This window comes from Papaver somniferum, unplaced genomic scaffold (genome assembly GCF_003573695.1).
Source record: "Papaver somniferum cultivar HN1 unplaced genomic scaffold, ASM357369v1 unplaced-scaffold_80, whole genome shotgun sequence".
Classification (NCBI taxonomy): domain Eukaryota; kingdom Viridiplantae; phylum Streptophyta; class Magnoliopsida; order Ranunculales; family Papaveraceae; genus Papaver; species Papaver somniferum.
The window spans coordinates 1,244,374-1,267,351 of NW_020650971.1; the positions used below are offsets into that span (position 1 = coordinate 1,244,374).

The 22,978-nt window shown below is 35.4% G+C and overlaps 1 protein-coding gene and 1 long non-coding RNA gene across 2 annotated transcripts; both read right to left on the minus strand.

Annotated features, from left to right (window-relative positions):
- Positions 1-12,194: 12,194 nt before the first annotated feature.
- LOC113344906 lies at positions 12,195-13,820 on the minus strand. Its single transcript, XM_026588790.1, has 5 exons — positions 13,597-13,820; positions 13,401-13,497; positions 12,814-13,307; positions 12,586-12,676; positions 12,195-12,386 (listed from the first exon to the last, which is right to left on the minus strand). Exons 1-5 carry the CDS (start codon positions 13,818-13,820, stop codon positions 12,195-12,197), a joined length of 1,098 nt encoding a protein of 365 aa, XP_026444575.1.
- Positions 13,821-20,351: 6,531 nt separating this feature from the next.
- Positions 20,352-21,503, minus strand: LOC113344963. The gene is made up of 2 exons (XR_003357957.1): positions 21,419-21,503; positions 20,352-20,882 (listed from the first exon to the last, which is right to left on the minus strand). It is a non-coding gene; the product is annotated as an uncharacterized LOC113344963 (long non-coding RNA).
- Between the last annotated feature and the right edge of the window lie 1,475 nt (positions 21,504-22,978).

Sequence of the window (22,978 nt, forward strand, 5' to 3'; positions counted from 1 at the left end):
ATCCTTTCCATTGAGTGCAACATCCCTATATATATAGTAAACATTCTAGGTGAGATAAAAAATCAGGTCTACTTTACAATGGTTCTTGGAAGGACATTCATTTCCTGTTGCATGGGATCCGGTAGCAGAACATGAAGTTCTCATTTACACCTCAGAATTTCGAAAGGTTGAAACAATGTCCAATTTGATTGTGAACCTATTGCATCTCCTCCTTGTTCGTCAAGTCCATTTTCTTATTTCTTTTTAATAGTGAGAATGCATCGAAAAAATAAATAATATGGTAGCCATCTTCACACGAATACTAGTAATACTAGCTTAGTGTTGGGGTTGGAAGAGGAAATGACTTTGATCCTTCAAAAAATCAAACAACGCGGAAGAAACCACCAGGAATTCAGCTCTAATATCAAGCTGTCAATGAGGTGCTTTTGTCTGATATTTTACAGGTGGGGTTCAAAGAGGAAATGACTTTTCTCCATTCAAGAATCAATTATGCGGAAGAAACCACCAAGAGGGCTCTACCCCAAGCTCTCAACGAGGTACTTTTGTCTGATATATATGTTGCAGGTTTTCATAGTAGCTCAGAGTTGGGAGTTGGGGTTCGAAGAGGAAATGATTTTGCTTGGACTTCGCCAATAGGAATGCTGAATTTCTATTTTCATAGTACCCCCAAGCACCACCCGTCCACTTTCTTCCCCTAGAACTGGGAATGCTGAATTTCTCTAGGAAGCGGTGGCCCCCTCTTCAAAACATCATGGACCAGCGAGGGAGCGACATACGGAAGGGGGAAACGTGAGGAGGGAATCTGCGGGGTATTTGCTCCCTGGAATGATCAATAATGGGAAGAAACCACCAGGAATCTAATCAAGCAGTCCTGCGGTACATGTGTTTGGTATTTTGCATGTTTCTTCACCACTATATTAGCCCCCCTTAGCTTCCTTCTTTTCTTCTTTTTACACGAGAAAAACAGAAGAAAAAAAAACACAAAAAAATAGGGGGCCTAAAACAGTGGTGACGAGACGTGAAAAATATCTAACAAAGGTATCTCGTGAGTCCGTGACTGGCTGATCAGATTCCTCGTGGTCTTTTGCGCATTATTGATTATTCGACCCCCTGGTGTTAAACGTGGAACCAAATTCAAAATTTGAATTAGACATGATATCTTCTGAATTGGCGCCAGCTAGTGGTATGCGCATAAATTTTGGATGCAGGATGATATTTGCTATGGATGTTGGGATGATAAGTACTAACTTACCATATGTTATTCCTGACCGTTTTTGTCAAATTAAAACTTTGATTTTCTACCCAAACCTATATTTTCTCGGATCCCCTTACTTTTATACTCTATTTCCCACCCTGCTTTTCATATTTACCGTCCCACTCGCAAGGTCTAAAATTATCTTTACCTATTTCTCTATCAAAACGACGACTCCCTATTCCAAAGCTTTTAATTTTATGATAATTTTCAACTCTCTTTAAATAATCAGTTTTTATAATGGTTACCAAACACGTGTACAATCAGTTATATACTATCAATTGATGATCGTCCATTATAATAATGGTTACCAAACAACTATATGTGATTGTTGGCCAATGCCGAAACAAACCAATTTGTGATTAAAGCTTCAACATGTCTCAATTGAGAGTGGTCCTTATCTTCATAAATTGTAGTTTTATTAAAGCTGTTTGCATTGCTAGTGATCTTAATTTTGGCACAAGTTTTATTAATATTGATTTTACCGATTGGTTTTGCGGGTTTTTTCAGGTGAACAATTAGAGTGGAGCAAGAGTTAATATGTTCAAATGGTTTCGTTTTGTTAAGTGGAATGTATGGAAATATAGATGTGGGAAAGTTTTTGATAACTTACAACCTAACATCAAGCAAGTAGTCCATGAAATACAACTAGACTATTCAGATTGGATTACAGTGAATACTATAAATTTTATACCTATTACTCTAATTAGAATCCAGAATCCAGACTAATAGGTCTTGGAAAAGACCTGAAAATCCTTACATTAAACTGAATTTTGATGCAGCATATAAAGATGAAACAAATGAGGTTGGTGTTGGCCTAATTCCAAGAAATTCTACGGGTAATACAAATGGGGTTAGATGTTGTAGGACCAAAAATAATGACCCTGAACAGGCTGAAGCTAGAGCATTATTAGAAGCGGCAATTTGGGAAAGAAGTAAAGGATTACAAGCTTCGCATTTGTAGGGTGATTTCCAATATGTTATCTCTGCTTTGAATGGTGGATTAGATGCAACCAATTAGACAACAAGAAATTTAATTATCAACTGTAGTAGTATTTTGAACTTCCTTGTAACTTGGAAATGCACTCCCGTGCATATAGATGCAAATAATGTTGCTCACTCGCTAGATAAACATGGTATAGCCGTGGTTTAGCTGAAGAATGGTCAAAAAATATCCTTGCTTGGATAAAACAATATATTTATTTATCTATCTAACTAGATGATAATAGAAACAATACTCAATTCTCGTTCATTCTAGCCTCGCCAAAATATGATGTGGGCAATTGTGGTGAGATTATTACGGAATAGAGTTCTCTCGTTGATTCTGCTCCCACATGAATTCACATTATTAATTTTTTGGTTTACTCTTTACTTGTACAACTCAAGACTATTACTCCACTTAATTCTTAATCGACCAACTTCCCAATTTTCTTTCATAACTACACGGCCTTCCCCTAGGTCCTCAACTTTTATTCTTCGCCAAAATTCTTCATCTTTTGTTACCATTGCGCAGCTTTTCATTCTTGTGGATACAGAAATATCGCACGAAAATTGTTGGGCGAATTAAGAAGACCAACTAAATATGAGGACAAGGATCGCATTAAGGCACGATGAAATAACCCTAACAAGTCACTATTGAAATAAGCAACGACGTCATAATGAAACTACGCGAAGATAAGGTTCACATGATAACTATGGTTCGTCATGCGAAGAATAGAGATGATTCGGTAGAAATAATAAAATAAATAGAGACCGGAAATTTTTTAGAAGGACGATAATTTTTATTTTTTATTATTTTCTTGAAGCATGTCGGACAATACTTATTATAGGATTAACATATACTCTAACAAAGGAGATGTATGAGAATGAATTGGGTATTCACATCTGCTCCAATCGAGGTAGAAAAAGAAAAACCGCCGAAGTCAAATCTTCGTTTCCTCAATGGATGATCTACACCAATGCATCCGATTGGGGTTTTGGAAAACATCTTCAACAAGAGACTTCCTACAAAAAGAATCCCCAACATTTATGAGATCAATTGCGCTTGAGTTGAGAATCCACTCACACTCATTTTTTCTTAGTTTCTTCCAATATCTAAATCATTCTAAAATAATAAGTAAATAAGCGAAATAAATTTCGATTTTACTCTAAACAGCGATTTTATAATAGTTAAATTTTATTTTCATAAATAATAACAAGGAATTAGTCTGTGTTATTAATACGTATAAATTCCTGGAGACTATGATAATCAAGTAAATAAGATGATTGGCAAAATTCTCATCATAATAATAATAAATTCAATTCATTATTATGATAATGTGCCAAAATGAAATTTTGATGATGCATATAATCTGTTTGTTTATCAGCGTGATTTTTTTATTGTATTCCATAATAAAACGATCCTTAACTACTCCTAAATTCATTTCATTTAAGAATTTTAGGTTATACAAGGTTTCGATCCTTAACCACCTTTTGAATATGAGAACGTCAGATTACTTGATGGTTCTCAATCGGCCATAGATGATATAACTACTACCCATCCTATAGTCAATGTAAGATGAAGAAAACATAAGCATTAATTTTAATTTGGGGACTAATGTATATTGATAAAATTCTGGTTTTCATCCCACAAAGGCACAAACACAGAGACTTCATTCGCTTTAACCAAGACTAATCGCCTTTTAAGAAGTTTCTCTTAGGCTTTATTTGAAACTCCAAATCTGTTGCTTACCTTGAATTATAAATGAATGATATTTTGGGGAGCATGGTTTTTTTTTGGGATCATGGTTCTATTTTTAGTAAGACATTTAGAAGTAAATCTAGGTCACCCCTTATCTAGATATTTATATTAATACCTAAACTATCCTCCTGATTAATTTTGGATAATGATTAGTGAAATGATTAAGTTAAAGAAGTAGAATTATTGAGAGAGTAAAATTAGAGAAGATGAAGAAGAAAAACATAGAAAATATTTTTTTTTTCCAATTCACTAAGCTTGAGTATTTAAGTGATGATAGCTCATCTGATTCTTCATCTCATCCTCTCCTAGAGTATTTGTTAATCTTCACAATGATCTAGATATGAGTTATTTCTTAGATGGTGAATGTATTCTTCCACAAACTCAATCTCAAGATGAAAATGATGGATTTTACCAACCACAACCGGAGGAAGAGTATTTGGGTACCCATGTATGCTTCAAACTTAGATAATGGTGGTTGAATTGGTCCAAATATTCATAAAACTGTAAATTTTTATAAAAATTTCCTGCAAGGTTCATGTAGTTCTGTTACCAAATGTGAAGAACAGGTAACCGAACACGGAGTTCGGTTAATAAATGTCAAGAACATATAACCGAAAACAGAGTTTGGTTTTTTTCTTCAAACACGCAGGTAGCCGAACTTTATTTATAAGATTTACAGAGGTATGTTCGGTTAGTTCGCAAACTTCAACGCAACCAAGTTCCCAACCGAACTGCAGGTTAAAAGTAACCTAGTATTAGAAGTTCTGTTGGTTCGGAAACTTCAACATATTTTGCGAATCAACCGAACTGGGCTTATATATGCATATATGCAATTAGGCAAACGTTCGGTTACTACGAAATTTATTTCTTGGCGAATTAGGTAGAGTTCGGTTACGAAGTTTCAAAGGTAGAGTTCGGTTACAAAGAAAACTTAACATTTTTTGCAAACGAACCGAACTTTTGGATTTCTCATTATTTTCGTAAACTAAAGTTCGGTGATATCCTTATTTTGCGAAGGAAACGAACTTATGGACTTGTGTTGTTCTAATACAAGGAGTTCGATTAAAAGTATTTTTTGCGAATCAACCGAACTCTGAGCTCGGTTAAGAAAAAAATAATTCGTGATAACCGAAGTTTTTGCGACGAAACCGAACGTTTTGCGACGTAACCGAACTTTTCTCTGAAAAAAACTCCATTAAACCTCTCTGCAACTTTCATTTTCAACTCATTTTGATTATTACTTCTCATTTATTCAAACAAAAACTAATGACAAGTAATGGGTTCGTGAAAATATATGTGTTAATGTTTTAAATTAATCTATATATATATAGAGGTGGTGGTGGTTGGTGGTGGTGGTAATCGGAGGTGGTGGTGGCAATCGGTGGTTGGTGGTGGTGATAATCGGAGGTGGTGGTGGGAGCAGGTGGTGGTGGTAATCGGTGGTTGGTGGTGGTGATAATCGGAAGTGGTGGTGGTAGTGGTAATCGGCGGTGGTGGGAGGTGGTGGTGGGAGGAGGTGGTGGTTATATATATAGGTGATTATTAGGTTGGTTTTAAATTAAATCAGGTTAAGAGTAGGTTAGTCATTTCAACGCTTTAGGACACCCCTTACAACTATAGAAAGGGTGACCTAATAAAATCACGGTCCTCTCAATAAAAACCATGTTCCTTTAGAAATCATTCTAAAATTATAACATGGAAAACCCAAGAGTGCAAAACAAGTTTTTGTAAATTTCTTGTAGTCAGTTGACTAAGTTCTCACTTATCTCTCACTTACGTACTGGTATTAGACTAGTATGTACTCATCCAGAGAAACGAGAGGACTGGTGAGAATTGCAACAATTAAAGAGGAGATTGGTGATTGTATTATTTAAAGTTTTTGACAAAAATTAGACTTAGGTTGCATCTAATTTTACTGATGCTTGCTGTGAGAATCAAGAGCCAGGGAATTCAAGTTTCTTGTCTCAATTTTGGCTTCAAAACTTGTTAATATTTGTGAAGACTACAATTTACAAATTTAGAAATACATTGATTTAACTGGGTTCTTGTTTACCAAGTTAGTATGATCAGTATATTAGAAACATTTAAATTCGTTTTTTCATAGTTTAAACTCAATTATGAATTTGCTGAAAACTAAAATTAGGCTTCATATCTTTGGTTTGTTTTCAAGAAAAAACTAATGGTTGGGTGCTTACTATCTCTTGTTAGCTAGCGTTTGATCAATACGATTCTTGCTAACATATAGACACTACACGGTAATTTTCCTGTATTTTTTTCTTGCACTCCCTCTTTAGATTTTCTGGCTCCGCCCCTGATTCTTGGTTCTAACGGCAACAAATCACTATGAGTTATCCATAGGGCTTCAGAACAAAATTACTAGTTATTTTGGTTAATTTCAACTAAAATGCATATGGAACTCTTGTTAGTGGGAATAAGAAGATAAGGAAATTCTGAGACAGATCCAAAATCTATAAAAACTTAGCATCATGAGTGACTTGGACTTATGTTTGCTTAGTTTCCACTATCATCTCACTTATTGAACGATCGAGATAATAAGGAAACTATAGAATACATTTTGATTTTATTGTCAAATTGTTTTGGAGGTGGATAATAAGGACACTAATATAGATAATAAGGACACTAATATAGTCTGGAGCAACTTCTTTTCAATGGCAGGTGGATGTGCAAACTGAGAATCTGGAGAAACCACTGTAGTGTTGGCAGCAATTGGTGTTTTTAAGATTAAGTATCGACCCGATGGTGCGGTTGAACGTTATAAAACGCGTCTTGTTGCTAAAGATTATACACAACAAGAAAGCATCGATTATCATGACACTTTTGTTCTTGTTGCCAAACTAGTCACTGTTATTGTATTCTTTTATGATTAGTTTCCACCAACATCTCAATTATTTCAAACTAATAAACATATGTTTACGAACAAAACTCAGATTTTCGTCTCAGCTAATGCAAGAATGATTTTGGTGAAAATTTCTTTTCCGACAAACTAACAAGGGATTAGTTGGTGTTATTACACATAAAATGGGCTTGCATAGTAAGATAAGTAGATAATGATCAGCAAAATCTCCATTTTCTGTATGATTAATAATTTCATTACGTGAGTATAGGAAATGAAGTTTGGATGATGCATTTAGTCTGTCTGTTGCGCATATTAACTAGTGTGAAATGGTACAACCTGGCAAATTTGGTGAAGTAATCTAACCTGGAAAACTCTTTGAACTACTATCTTTGTTTGCTACATGTAGGCACGTGTTGTTTTTTCTCGCGTGTCGCATGAATTTCAAGAATTTTTGTGTAGGTAATTTACTTTTGTTTTTCCTATCTTTTTCATTTAAACAATTATCTTTTTAAGAAGATATAATTATGATTTCTTTTTCAGCATGAAATTTTCAATCTATTAAAGGACTATTTCAAGAGAATATGCTATACCCATAGATTAAAATATAATTGGATTGGTATGCCAAGATATGACAGTAAAATGGCGTTGAAGCGTAATACAAACAGCAATATGTTGATGTAACCTGTTATAAGTGCGGCATGGTTTATTAGAGAGCGGCATTCTAATAGAACAAAAAGGGTCATTACATGATCATTCAAGGTGTCTCTTATAAAAAAAATACTGGAAATAATAAATTGACCCTCATAATTGATAACTTAGTTTAGTGATGATAATCAAGTTTAGCGTTAATGATTAATTTCACTTATATTAACTCAAAATCAAAACCAAAATCAGATTTTTAGAGTTAAAAAAAAAATTTAGAGGAGAAGGTCAATCTCAATCAATTGAAGAAATTAACCAACAAAATGAAGAACCAGGATTTGAAAATGACCGGGTATACTTCTAAATTAGTCCCAACTAGCTTTTTGTTGCTCAAAGTTATCTAAAGTACTTAAAATATTCAATTTTTTTACATTTTCAGAGCTAATTATCGTTGGAATTTTGCTCATAACCAACCGTAAATCGAAGTTACAGTTCGTAAAAGATGAACTACCAACCGTAATTGGTTAAATTTGAAGAAAACCCAATCGTAAAACCAGTTACGGTTGGTAACTAAATGCTCGATATCAACCGTAACTGAGTTACGGTTCGTAAACTAAAATGGTTACCAACCGTAATTGAAGAGAATTCTCATATATAAGAACATACGGTTGGTAATAGTTCAACATCAAAATATCCAGTTACGGTTCGTAATTGAGTTTAAATCAACCGTAACTCACATAAACCCATAAATTTCAATTTCAATTTTCATCTAAAACCCTAATTTTTGATAGAAATTAAACTTAAATCGACTAAAATAAACCAAATCGTAACTGCATTTTCAAAACATATCTCATATAAGTCATTACACTACATTTGATTAATTTTCGAATCGTCGATTAATCGAAGACGATGAAATCTTGAGTTTTAATGGAGGTTACGGTTGATGGGAGGAGGAGAAGAGAATAAGAAAGAAAACAAATTTTCAATTTAGCTTTGATTTAGGTTAAAAAATGGGGTAATCTAGTTAATTTACGCCCCCTATAGGACATCTCCTAACCAACTAGAAGGACATTACTATCACACTACCGCCCCTCTAATAAACCATGCCGCTCCTATAACAGGTTACATGTAGATAGACATATATTTCTTCATAATTTAGTGTCTAAGTAAAACAAAAGCAAATGAATCAAATGATAACCACTAAACCGAAGGATCATTTGTACTCCATTTATCTCCTTGGCTAAACAAAAATTTTGAACACGATAATAAGTGACAAGATTATGAAATGAAGACAAATATAAGACAAACATTGATTTTATTTGTCCCAATTCTTGCTCTCCACTTGTCCATGTAACATGAGTGCTTGTCAATAACTGGAACCTTTAAGGAACCGCAAGTAGCTAGAAAGAATGAAAAATATTAAATAAACTAATATAGTTGTACGGAATCCGAATGTTGACACGATTTTTAGCTACCAACACTACAGTAAGATATTCTAGCTATGAAAGTCGCTTTCAGAGCATGCTCTCAGCTGTTGCCTACCTCTCGATATGTTTGGGTAATTTCTGGATGGTTTATGCAGCTTGCTCTTTGTTGACAAAATACAACCTTTACAAATAATGGAAACTATATTGGAATTTGATACGGGCAGCAATCTTCTGGTCCTTATGGAAAGAGCGCAATAACCGTACCTTTGATGCAAATCATATCTTCAAGACAGATGACGATCTGGTCAACGAAGTTAAGACTTCTATCCTCCTATGGACCGCAGCAGCTGGAAACAGAGTTCATGTGAACTTCTCTAGTGTTGTGATTAATGATTGGGATAACTTATTCATGTAATATAGCTTTCTTTTTGCTTATTTGTTTCTGCCATCATCGGTAAACTACCGTAAATTCTATTATTCTAATATATCTTCTCTTTTCCGATCAAAAATATTCTAACTATGTTTCTATTCCAGGGTTCAACTTTGGAAAACACTCCGCCTTCCAAATGAATTAACAAAAAATTTTAAACTTGTCTTCATAAAATAACAATTGCTCCAAGAACATAGCTCAGTGGTATCCCATCAACTCCAGTAAGGAGGAAGTCAGGAGTTCAATCCCCGCCGCTGTAAAGGTATGTGGTAGATTAGTTGTATAATGGATTGAGCGGCGTTGGGTCAGGCAGTGGGGTCAGTCCAACTGGCTGGGTTCGTGTAGGGACCTGGGTCCGGCTTTCGCGTATTAAAAAAAAGAAAACAATTATGGCAAAAGACATGGTAAATTCTAACTTTATTAGCAACAATGATTTTTTACAGTAATTTTTTTATCAAATATATGAAAATTTGAATGACTTTCCTAAAAAATATTCAATTGAAATTGTAGTTTCCACTATGCAGGTACTTACTCCGTGAATAACCCCATAAACCAACTTGATGTTATCGGGTTGGCCTCTTCCTACCGTATAACATCGAGAAGTATTATAGAAAATCATGCACCTCTTCACATGATCAGTTAACAGCACAACGTAAAAGGAATTGTACTCTTATACGATTAGTTTCCTCGAACATCTGAATCACTTTAAAATTATAAGTATTTGAGAAAATGTTGATTTAAGTCTCAAATAATAGTACAACAATGATTTTGGTGAAGTTATTTTTTCTTTTCAAAAGACTAACCAGAATCAGGAATTCGTTGGTGTCGCTGAACATAAATTGGCCTTGCACGGCGGGATTAATTTAGTGGATCCTGTGATTGACAAGATTCCCATTCTTTGTGATTAAGTTCATTAGGATAGTATGTGAAATGAAGTTTTGATGATTCATTTAGTTAGTCTGTCTTGAAAATATTAACTATTGTGAAATGGTACAACCTGACAAACTCTGACGAATACTCTAGCCAAGGTACTTACTGGATATGAACAAGTAAATTGAAAGCCTAAAATACATCGCACAACACTCCCTGCAACATGTCTACACAGAAGCTAACCAAACAGCCGATGCACTTCCAAACCACGCGACCGACAAAAGCCAGCAAGAAAATTACCACACTACCTTTTGGGAATGTGCCGTTTCTTTCTCAACAAAGTTGTATTAGGAGACTTGGTGGGTGGTGGTTATTATATACCCACGTGAAATTTTTTTTTTACAAAATGGTCACACTGTCTTTAATTGTTTTACAAATTGATCATATTTTAAATTAGTGATTACAAACTGGTATTTCTCCATCCGACACACAGAAGTTGGAAAAAACGGTAAACTATCTACCTAATATACCCCTAAGTCTCTTGTAACCGTGGTAGTTGAACCATGGTTAACATACGTCTATGTGGCAGATCTATGCATCCCTGGCACTGACACGCCACCTGATAGCTTAAAGACGTGGCAATCCACCTGGCACTGTTACACGTGTCATTTTCTATGTGGTTGGAAATGTGACCGTTCCCAACGGCTTGATCTTCCTTTCCCTTCAATATAAAACCACACACACCTGCAGACAGAACTAACACTCATTCATTATCATTCACAATCCTCATATACTAACATGTTTAAAATGGGTGGTGGCAAGATGGAAGAATATTGCAGCAGCAGTTCAGGGGAGACTTCAAGTAGCAAGTACAAGATCAGCAGCATCAAAAACTATTGTTTTATGTGTGAGAAAGGTATGCATGAGGCAATAGACTGTCCATGGATATAGTTTAGATGCAAAATGGTACCTTGCAATGGTTTGAGGAAGCTGTTAAAAGTCCAAACTGATGATCATCGTGGTGAGAAGTTCTTCAGCTGCTCCATATGCACATACTTTGAGTGGTTTGCAGATGCTACAACACCTGGAAAAGCAATGCAAATTCAGCTTCCATCTCCACTTTCCTTCTTTGCTTGTGGTGACAAAAGCCATACAAAAATCAACTGTCCATGGGCTAATCAACCCTGCAAAAAGAAGAAATGTAAGGGAACATTAACATTAAAAATATGTAATAATGAACATAACTCTGGAATAACTTACCTCAAATGTACCAACTGTCTGGAGTTTCAATGGCTTTCTTATGCTCTTTTCCATGAAACCAAAGCTGCAACCTTGAAAATGGCAGAACTATGCAAGCAGATAGGCAATCTGAGTATGTAAAATGTAATCAGTGGCAATGACCCATGAACAATCAATAAAGACAGAAAATTAATTTAATTACATATATTACCCATTAATAATTAATATAATTATGTTTGAGTTAAGTTACTACAAACAGATGCCGTGAAATCCATTCAAACATCCATTGAAACAAGCAAAAAAACAACAAGTAGTTAAACTGAGATAAACTCAACACAGCATCATTGAGTAGCAGAGAAGGTGACCTTGTTTGTCTTCCCTTTAGGGACTGTGAATGTTTGAGAAAGAGTCTGAGACAACCCAACAACACCACTAATGGTCTGGCTCAATGTCTGTTGTACAGATCTACCACCAGACCTACCTCCCCTAGATCCTCTCCCACCTATTGAACCCCTTCCACCTCTAGATCCATAAGATGCAGTGGTAGGCTGAGAAGATGATGCAATTGTTGGCTGAGAAGATGATCCAGTGCTAGGCTGAGAAGATGATGCAGCGGTAGGCTGAGAAGATGATGCAGATCCTTTTGCTCTTCCCCTCTTACTTTCCCTTCTACTGGTATTAAGCTCTGCAGGATCTGGGTAAGTAGTCTTATGACTTCCTCCTTCCACCATAGTTCTCTATCTTTTTGTTTTTGGATTGGATCCAACTGGTGCACCAGCACATGTCCTCCTGTTGTGACCAGGCATCTTGCATATCTTACAAGTTCTGACCACCTTCTCACTGTGAGGTTCATCATGTGCTCTCTTCCTTTTCTTGAAAGGCCTCCCTGGTTTCCTCATATCTATGTGTGGGTTGATTTCTACCAACGGCTGAAAAATGAAATGAGAAGCAAGATAAGTATCTATAAGTAAAGTATATATGAAACAAAATGAAAACCCTAAACTTAAAATATTGTTTTCCAAAAAGCAGAAGATTCCCTACAATAATATTGTTGAATGACATCAAAAGACATTAAAGGACAAAGGGAAAAAGGACAAAATGTGAAAAGTTAAAAAAGAAACGTCATACCTCAGGCCACTCTTCTCTTCCAATTAATAACCCCATCTCAGGTGCATAAATTGCCTTGTAAGATTCCACATGATAGTACTTGCTGCAATAACTACATAAATAACCAGAACAATAATAAGTGAGAAATAGGTAACCATTACAACTAACAACCCAAAAATAAATGCACAACAACTAAAACAGATGCATTAAACCAGTGGAATAATAAGTGTAGTAGGTTAGAAATCTCACTCTTCCCAATTGATTCTCATGTCCATGAGCACACACACTGCATGTTGACATACAAAGCCTCTAAGTTGCCATTGAAAACAGGAACAAGTCTTCTCAACCACATCAACTTGAAATATAGCATTGGTATTTGTATTCACTTCATATAACTTATCAATAATAGCTTCATTAACCCTGAATGCTCCACAACATTTCTGCATGTCATCAATCAAGTCTTGAGCAGTTGGCACCAACTTACCATCTTCCCAATTTGCACTCACATTTCTTCTTTTATACATAGTACCCATAACTAGCTGGCCATACATCATTCCAAGGGTACAAATAGGCTTGTCTCTCATGGGTTTAGCCAAGTTGTTAAAGGACTCTGAGAAATTGTTGTTAAGGTGCTCACAACATGCAGATGGGTCAAAGAAATCCCTAGACCATTGTTCTGGTTTTTCTTTCATCATGTAAGCTGCAGCAGCTGGTGACAACTTGATCAGATCATCCATATTGGCCTACACATACCATAAACAAGATTAATTAAATGCAAATCCATAATTAAAATGACTAAGAAGAACTGACAACAGTGAATTAGGAAGAAAGATTACCTTCCAGTGTCTCTCCTTGTAGCATTTTGCAGCATTGTATACAAGGTAGTGCAACTTTGATCCTTTGAAGTGAGTCTTAAAGTTCTTGAACATATGACTGGTTGTAAAACATATCATTTCAGTTATAGTTCTTAAATAGTAAATTTTTAAAGAATAACAAGGTTTCCTTTAAATAATAAAATATTGTAAGACTCACCGAAGGCAGTATCTTTTGAAATGTTCTTTGAAAACCTCATCCAATGACTCTTGGAGACCTTTTTGTCTGTCTGAGATAAAGGTTATCTTCCCAGCTGGATGGTCTTCAATAAGAGGCTTCAGCTCTTTCATAAATAAGTGCCAGTTTTCACCACATTCATTCCTCACCACCTTTATGGCTAGAGTAACAATCCCATTTTGTCCATCTAAACTTGTAGCTGCCATTAGACATCCACCATGTTTTCAAGTCAAGTGGCAGGCATCAAAACCAACGAATGGTCTACCACCATCCTTCCATCCTTGAATTGGTGCTGCAAATGCAATCATCATGGACTCAAAACATTTGTCCTCACTGAAACAAACATAATCATAAGACATAAGTTAGCATAGTATTTTATGTGGTTATACATAATACATAAGCAAATTATAGTAATGTTACTATAACAAATAAACTAACTTATTAAAGTTAGAATGAAGCTCACCTTCCAAAAGAGTAATTTGCAACAAATCCAGGATTAGTTGCTTTTACCATGTCACAAAAGGCTGGAATCAGCTTATAAGATTCATCATAGCTCCCATTGAGTCTTTCTAAAGTCATAGTTCTTGCTCTCCAAGCAACATGATATGGAACATTGGTGTTGTGAGTAGTAAAAATTTGATCTTTTAATGCATATGGCAGTGGAATTGCATCTCCTCTCTTTATCTTGTCATACAAATACTCAACAACAAATTCTGCATTAGTTGCTCTATTTCTGGTCTTCAGTTGAGTGCTACATGTATGTTTTAAGTTGAACCTCCTCACAGTAAAAGTTGGTTCACCCCTGGTAACACTTGCCCAGATAAAGAACTTGCAATCTTGAGATTTGTTGAACCTGCATATTATTTTAATCCTATCATTGTCATTGGGTTTAAGATTGTATTGGAATCTCTTTTTAATGGAATAACCCCTTAGGTTCTTCTTGAATTCATCTTTGTCCATAAACTGCATTCCCACAAACATTGTGTCAACATCAACCATGAGTAATGTATTCCCATCAGCATCAGGAAACAAATCTCCATTGCCATCTGCATCAATATCTGGACCATGTATTTGCTCAAACTGATTGTACCATGGATTAGGTTTCTGATGAGTTGGCTCATTACCACACTCATTGGGTCCTTGTACTTCTGTTACACCTACATACACATAAGGACTTGGTTTATCAGTTCTTTCATATGGAAGCAAAACAGACTAATGCCATGATTAAAATAAAAAATACCAAAATAAAACCCAATAAGTTAGACAATTACCATCAAAGCTTGAACTGTCTTCACCACTATTGTAGTCCTCATTACCCTCAGCATCGTAAGGAACAATTGCTTTTCCTTTAGGATCCTCCTGCTCACCTTCCTGCTCCACACCACTTGCTTGTACTTCATAGACTGCTTCCATATACTGTTTTGGATGTACAGAGTCAACCCAGTTGTGGTCCTTAAAGTAATTGTTGACAAAGTCACAGTAAACACCAAGGCCCATTTCATCAGTATCATAAACTGGACTACTAGGATCATCATTGGGATGACAAACATCTTCAGCATCATTAGGTAGTTGAATGTTCTCATACTCCCTTTCATCTTGGATTGTTTCATAAATTAAAACAACATTCTCATAATAATCATCATCAACATTCACATGCTCATCCACATTCTCAAATAACCTCTTGCTACTTCCTTTACATCCAGTAACTGCATCAACAAATCTCTTAATTATCCTTGGACTCCTTCTGACCTGATGCGGTGATGTAAAGCATGTTAACTTCTTCTTAGGTGTGGCAAACATCTCTGGATCAAGTCTGACTGGTGAAGAAGCATAGTTAATGTATGTTACTATAGTGCTTGTAACCTTGGATGGTGTTGAGTCCCTCTTGTTTGATATCCCAGAAGATTCAGCACATCCATCACCAGGAGGCACAATCCTGTCACTGACATTGCACCACAAATTTAAATACCCTTCCTCCTCAACAGCCTTGTTCCACATCTCATACCAATGTGAATCATTAACCATATATTCTGGTTTATCATTACCAATCCAAATCACTTCAACCTTCTTATTTGGTGCTAACTTAAAAGAAGCATGAACTTTATCACAAAATTCCTTCAACCCACCAGAATTAACATCCACATTATCAAAATACTGAACCTTATTTGTCCAAAACCATTCTACCCTAAAATTCCTAGTTGGGTACTTCACATACTTCCTGCACAAAATTAAACTGACAATGATTACCATTTACTAACATATTAATCAAACTTTAACACGTATTTTATGAACAAAATCCCAAATCCCCAATTTCAGAAATTTAGAGTTTATCAAATAAAAATTTAAAATTCAGAAAATTAGGGTTTCTGAATCGAGTTGATAATCTACAAAAGCAGTATAACGAGGAGGGTATTTACCTGATGATGTTTGTAAACATCTTGATGGTGAAAATTAACACTGATTATCTTCACAGTTCGATAATTGACGATTCACACAACTCTGTAAACTCGTAGTTCTCTTCACAACTCTAGTAGATCGAGATGAAGAGGTAAAGATATTGAAGAAATATGTGAAGAAACAGATCGATCTGTAACTGCTTCATGGAATCGCCGTCATCTTCTCCATTTCTTCAGAGAAGAAGCTACGGAATAGAGGCAAGAAATGAGGTAGGAAATGGCAGCACAATCGTATTTGTGCAAGAGTTTTAGTTTGTTTTGATCCAACGCACCACATTTTTTCGAGATTGGTTTAATCGATCCCACTCGACCACACACGTGCCACTGCCAAGGTTTAGGGGTATTTAGGGAAGTTAACAACCCGACAAATGTCTGACAAGTGACATAACTCTGCAGTTACATGTCGAGTGACCACTTTGCTAATAGTTTGTAAAAATGGGATCATTTTGTGAACCGGAATAGCAAAGTGTGACTGTTTTTGTAAATACCCAATTTCTTACTACCCTTCTGTGGTTGAATCAAGTACGTGGCTCGTCTAAATCTTAGACGGGGGGACCATGTGATAAAACTTAGATTTCAATTGCCTAATTGCATTTTTTATTCTTTTTTATCGGGAACTATCTCGTAGGCTAGCGACTCTTACCGATAAGAGCAAGTCTTATGGTAGAATCCAAGCTATTCCAAGTATGGAAAGTTGTGGAATGTCAAGTTTAATGGCTTCCAAGTTGGTGCTATTCATACTTTTTCTAAACCATATTTAATGGTTTTGTGGAATGACGTGTAGAATCCAAAAAAAACACTAACCAGATTAGCGTAAAATCCCATGACATTATGATAACCACCAAGGAGACCGAGGTGGCCGTGATTCAAGTTAGTAAATACACGTACATTCAAGATACGTGCTTGGAAGATATAGAAGACCAACTCCGTTATCTAATCATCTAGATAAGTGTTGTCCAGTCAACATAACATAATCTGTTATCTATCAGGTTTTACTATGTTTAATGATTATCCTATCAATCTACAAATAGGATGTATTATGTACATGTAAAATTATCTATGATCAATATTATTCTCCCTACAGGGTTTACAGTGAATATAGGTCAAGTGATCGAACCACTTTAATCTTTGTATTCTATTTCCCTCTGATTTCATACCATTCATATTTTATGAAATTCCTCCAAAATAAGAAGTGTAAGCTGCATAGTGATATTAAATCTTTGAACAAAGAGAAGGCGAACTAGGAACTTAATTTGAACACACCAACAAAGAGAAGAATAAGTTACAAAATGATATTGAGGTTCTCAGTGAGGAGAAGGATAAATTGCAATCTGATATTGAATTTCTCAATGAAGAGAAGACTGATTTTGTTCGATCCGTGACGTCTGATGTTAATGAATCCTTTTATGAACGTGAGAAAACATTGGCTGAGAATGAAAAAATGTGCATAAATCTTAAAGAGATGAATCAGACATTGGTTGACAAGGAACGGTTTTACACTGAGGAGCTTCATGAAGCTTGCCAAGAACTTATCAAGGTATATCTATCTAAACGTGTTTTTATATAAAAGTTTTTTCCTTTTTGAACTTTATTTGATCTAAACACAAGATTTTGATTGATGTAAATATATGTGATTACTCTAGGTAATGCACGGAGTGGAATTGGAAAAGGTAACCAGAATGGTGATTGGAGTAAAGAGAATAAGAGGAGATCAAGTGCTCTGGAATTTTAGGGAGAAAAAAGAGAGCAAGTGATTAGTATTCAATTGAACCGTAAAGATAAGTAAACAAGACAAACTGCTACATGAGTCTTAAGTATTTCTTTAATTAGGTTAAGGATTTTTAGCTGCACAGTAAAAAAGTAGTAGTGTCTTCTTTTTTTTAGGCTTTTCGCGTACACTAGGCGTGGATGCTAAATAATTTAAGATTGTAAATGTGTGGAAAACAATTAGCTAACGGGATAGTGATAAAATACCCCCGACTCAAGAGAACACACCGCTGACTCGTGATCTGAGTCAAACTTAATTTCTGACTCGGATCCGTTTGAGTCAGGTAATAAAATACGCCTGATTCATGAGAACACACCGCTAACTCATATTTTTGAGTCAGGTCTGACTTAAAAAACAAACATATTGAATCAGATAATCCAGATAAGTCAGATAATTTCAGTCAGATCCAGATGAGTCAGGTGAGTCGGGAAAAAACAAACAAGGTCTAAACTAGGCCATGCAATGAGGGTAGTAGTATTGGTGTAGTGTAAATCTTCCTATAGAAGGAAAGTCGGGGTGACTCGGGTAGTGATTGTCTTGACTATAGATATCAGAGAGCATGCTGATTGATTTGATTCCCAACCGCGGAGACTTGCAGCCTTGCCCCTCCGGATTTAAACGAACGTGCTACACTTCTCCCACCCATGTCCATCAAGAAGTGTCAAATTTTAGGCCCTTGAGGAGATTAACAGGGGGGCCTTTTCTGGTAGCTTTAGTTCATTATTTCCATGACACCTCGTATTGTGGAAAAGTGTGGGAATATGGGTGGAGGTTAGCTGGCATTTTCGGAATTTAAATAAATGTGTCCCAAAATGAAAAAAAAATGCAGATAAACTGATCCCTAAAATAAAATAAAAAAGAACAATAAAATAGAAAAATATAGGTAAATTGTGATGATGTTAAAGTAAAGGGAGAGAAGCGGTCTCTTTTTTTTTAAACATGCATTTTATTAATAAGAGAGAGAGGTGGTTTGATAATTCGTTTCTGATAAAGTGCTGGCTCGTTCATGAATTACAACAAAATTTTTCTGGGAGTGATCCGTAGGGCTCAACAATAAAAATACTAGTTATTTTGGTTAATTTCAACTAAAATGCATACGGAACTCTTATTAGTGAGAATAAGAACTAAGAAGATAAAAAATTCTGAGACAGAAGCTCCAAGCCCCCATGAAAACTTACCATCATGAGTGATTTAGACTTATTTTTGCTTATTCTCCTCCAACATCTCACTTATTTAACGATCGAGATAATAAGGACACAATAGAATACGTTTCGATTTTATTATCAAATTGCTTTGGAGAAAGATTGTTCTCTCAAAAACTAACTAGAGGTTAATATTTGTCATTGAACGTATAAAGATTTTGGAGAGTGAGATGAATATATAGGTAGATAGAATGACCGGTGAAAGTTTTCATTTTAATTCATAACTAGATAGTAATCCGTGCTACGCAACGTGCTATAAGCAAGTTACCATTGTCCTCAGAGAAAGGGATAAAATCATTGATTACATGAATGTAAATTTTGCACTGCTCTTATTTGATAAAGTAGGCCTGTAGAAATTAAAGACATGCCTCTCGCCTATGATGTGTTCACACTTCACACAGTATTTCTCACTACTATAATTTATTGAAAATTCTTTTAAACCTCATAATAATGGTACAATTATTTCTCCAAATTGAATGTGGTTCGGGGTACAATTCTTTCCAAAGTATGTTTTTTCCTTCTGTTCTCCGGGATTTGCATCCCTCTGAAGACCTTGATATGTATGTAAGGCCGGTCATTTTAAACTGAAAACAAACTACTGATGCTGATGCTCTCTGATGCGTCAATGGCTTAGCATGCAACAACCATAAACCATGGTTTAAATTAATCTGTTGCTATTGAGCAACATCTTTAAACTCAACAGAGTCCTTGTCGAAATCTGGCAAGTTCTTGATTTGCTATCTGGGCAAAGCCATATTATACGCTGAGTATGTAGCGACCCCTCTCTTGGAGTTCAATTGCATACAGTGCGGCATTAGAAAAGAACAATTTCTTTTTTAGTGTAAGTGCAAGAATTATTATAAACTCAAATGTCTATAAAGCCTCGGCAAGAACCCTATTTACTAAAGTAATGATATTCTATTTTTAGATACCATACGTTGTAGGTTTCTCTAAATCCAGAGAAGATTACATTATTATGTATGTTAAATTCAGCAGGGGAAAAAAATGTCAGACAGCTTTTCAAAATACATTTTATGCAAAAAAAATGTCAGACAGCATTTTCCTACACATTAAACAAACTCATGAGAATGTTAAAGCTCTCATTGCTCATACAAAATGAGTGATGGGAGGACATAACCATGATGTTTGCTAATTTGCTATCTCACGGAAAGAATACAAAACGGGAACTGGTCTCTGAGATGCCAAAATAATACAAACCCGACATGACTCCAGTTGCTATCTCACATGAGGTATACACTTGGACATGATGTAAAATGAACAAAACAGTTCTCACTCTATAGCTGAAAATGCTTTAAAAATAAAATGAGCATTGAGCAAAGGACTATTGTAGGAGCACATAGACATAAATTAAAATAGAAAAGAAAATAACATGAAGAGACATTTCAAGGTGAGAATGTGAAATGCTTAACACATCATCCAAACATGCTGATAGACCATGAATCAGCAGATCAGAGGCTTCTATTTTTAGAGAGGGATAGTTGCATCTTATCTATCACAATAAGCCATTAAACTGGATCTTAGTAGCCTAAATTTGTTTATCCATAAAACATGTCATTTACCTGCTATTTAGTTTAGAAGGTGATTAAACCTTGTACACAAATGAGTGTCATCAACGCATAACCCGAGAGGCAAGAGAAAAGAAAGAAACGTCAATCATATATATTACTTCTTTATACAACCTTACCCTGTTTCCCAACTATATTCGAGATCGGCTACACAAATCACCACTGATCATCTGCACTTGTTTTAACCTACTGCGGTCCTCAACCCCCAAGCTTGAACCATAATGCGTGAGCTTGATTTCAGGAGCACATCCATGAACTATATGAATATAGTTTGACAAATAAAATTCTAAAGTTAGGGCGATCATGTACCTGGATGTACAAAAGAATAAAAACAAAACTAATACAAAATCATTTCAGAGTTCCACATCGGGATTAAGGGGTAAAAAAGGAGTTTACACAAACAATGATGCAAACATGTTAAAGTCATCAGAGGAATGCACCAAAATCGGAAATAGAAACATCAAAAACTGATTTCTATGTTCAGGTAAATATCAAAATTGAATCACCACAAAATGAATTCATGAATTGCATGTTATTTGCCATTTATATCCAAAATCAACTGCAAAATTAAATCATAAAGCAAGAAAACACATAAGGGTACTTAACTTTCTATTTGGAGGAAGGGCATTATAAAAGATGAATTAGATCGCATATCATTCTAAATCTTATCTGAACCAGTCCGCATGGTGAAAATATGGAATTCAATAAAGATAGTGGCTAAAGAATGAGATAAGGTTTGGTCTGAAGTAAACATAAAGAAAAAGAGGGATACAAAAACAAAAAAAAAGTTACCTTCTTTAACAAAACTTCTTCTTCTCCATCTTCTTATTATTCTCGTCTCTCTATTCTCTGGTCTGGAACTTCATAAAAGTGGGAAGTTGTGTTGAAGTGGGGGGCAGTTGTTTGCTGCGTTTCGTCAGTTAGGGATATAAGGTGTGTAAGCAACGTTTGAAAAATGCATGTTCTTTCTATTAACGTGGGTCCAAAATCAATAAGAAAGCTCTATTTCTCGATAAAACCTCACGTAAGATTTTTGTGGGGTCAGAACCAAGAAGAATCAAGTGATTCCTTCTATTACTTTGACGTGGGATGAAGTTGATAGACAAGCCCAAACATGTGATATTTGAAAAATAATTCCTAGTCCAGAGGGTTGTCGGGCTAAATTGTAGGTTAGCCTTCTCATATGTTCGTTCCTGTATCTGAACCTAGTTAAGTGTCATAAATTAAATTCTTGTGTTTTATTTGCACTTTAAAGTCTTACGATTATGTTATTTGTGCACATTCACTGGGCGCTTCTGTTATTAATTATCATATTTTCTTTAAACTTTAAAATCTAATAGCTCCAATTTTCTGCGTCAACCCATTTGACATTTCCTTAATTCAACCTTAAATCACGATAGCCCTTGAACCTTGAATCAAGGTGATGTGTTGAATAATAAATCCTGCGGGTGGGGATTCATTTTCTGCCAACGGAAAACGATTTCGTGTTTTGAGCCTTTTCCGTCGGTGATGGATGGAGCCAAGACTATATTAGTTTTGAGGGGTAAAATAACTATTTTAAAAAAAAAAATTACTTCTGCCCTAACTGATCTTGCAAAGAACAAATAGTCCAGTGTTATTCTTTATATTTTCCCCCACAAAATACTAAATTTTCTAAAAACTCAAGACGAACTAAAACTTTACAACAGACTTGAAAAGCAAATGGGTCTAATATGCACCCACTTGTAGAGTTAGTTTGTGCATTTAAATTATGATCCCAAGATTGATACTGAGATGACTGACTCCATTTTGCTTGATTTACCCAACAGCTTCATATCCGAATACCCTTGGGGGAATTCAGAAACAGGGATTCTAATAGGCTATTGAACAAGGCCTAACATAATAACTGTGAATCCATTAATAGGTCACAGACATAAGAAACTTTGTTGAAACGGGTAGTAAATAGCTGTATTGCACTCTAATCTCAATGAAAACCTGATCAGATGATGCATGCATAATTAGAAAACTACAAGAACAAGCAAACCGATACAAAAAAACACGCCCCGTTTGATTTGTGAAACTTGAGCACGCTTAACTTAGCCGGCGTTCACTCTTCAGAAATAAAAATATATAATTCATCTTCACCTGAACATCCAACTTCTTAAACGAATTCGGAGTAGTTTCCATCATACTTTGATTTTGCTACATGCATCATCCACCAAAGGATCCTTGTTCAATTCACAGGAAACAACAATTGTAATGTCACATGTGTCGTCCACAAGGTATCCGTTAGCAGGGTCATAGAGTGAAAACGATATTAACTTCTCATGCATCATATTTACAAATGTGATTTTTTTTTTGAAGCATGTTTTT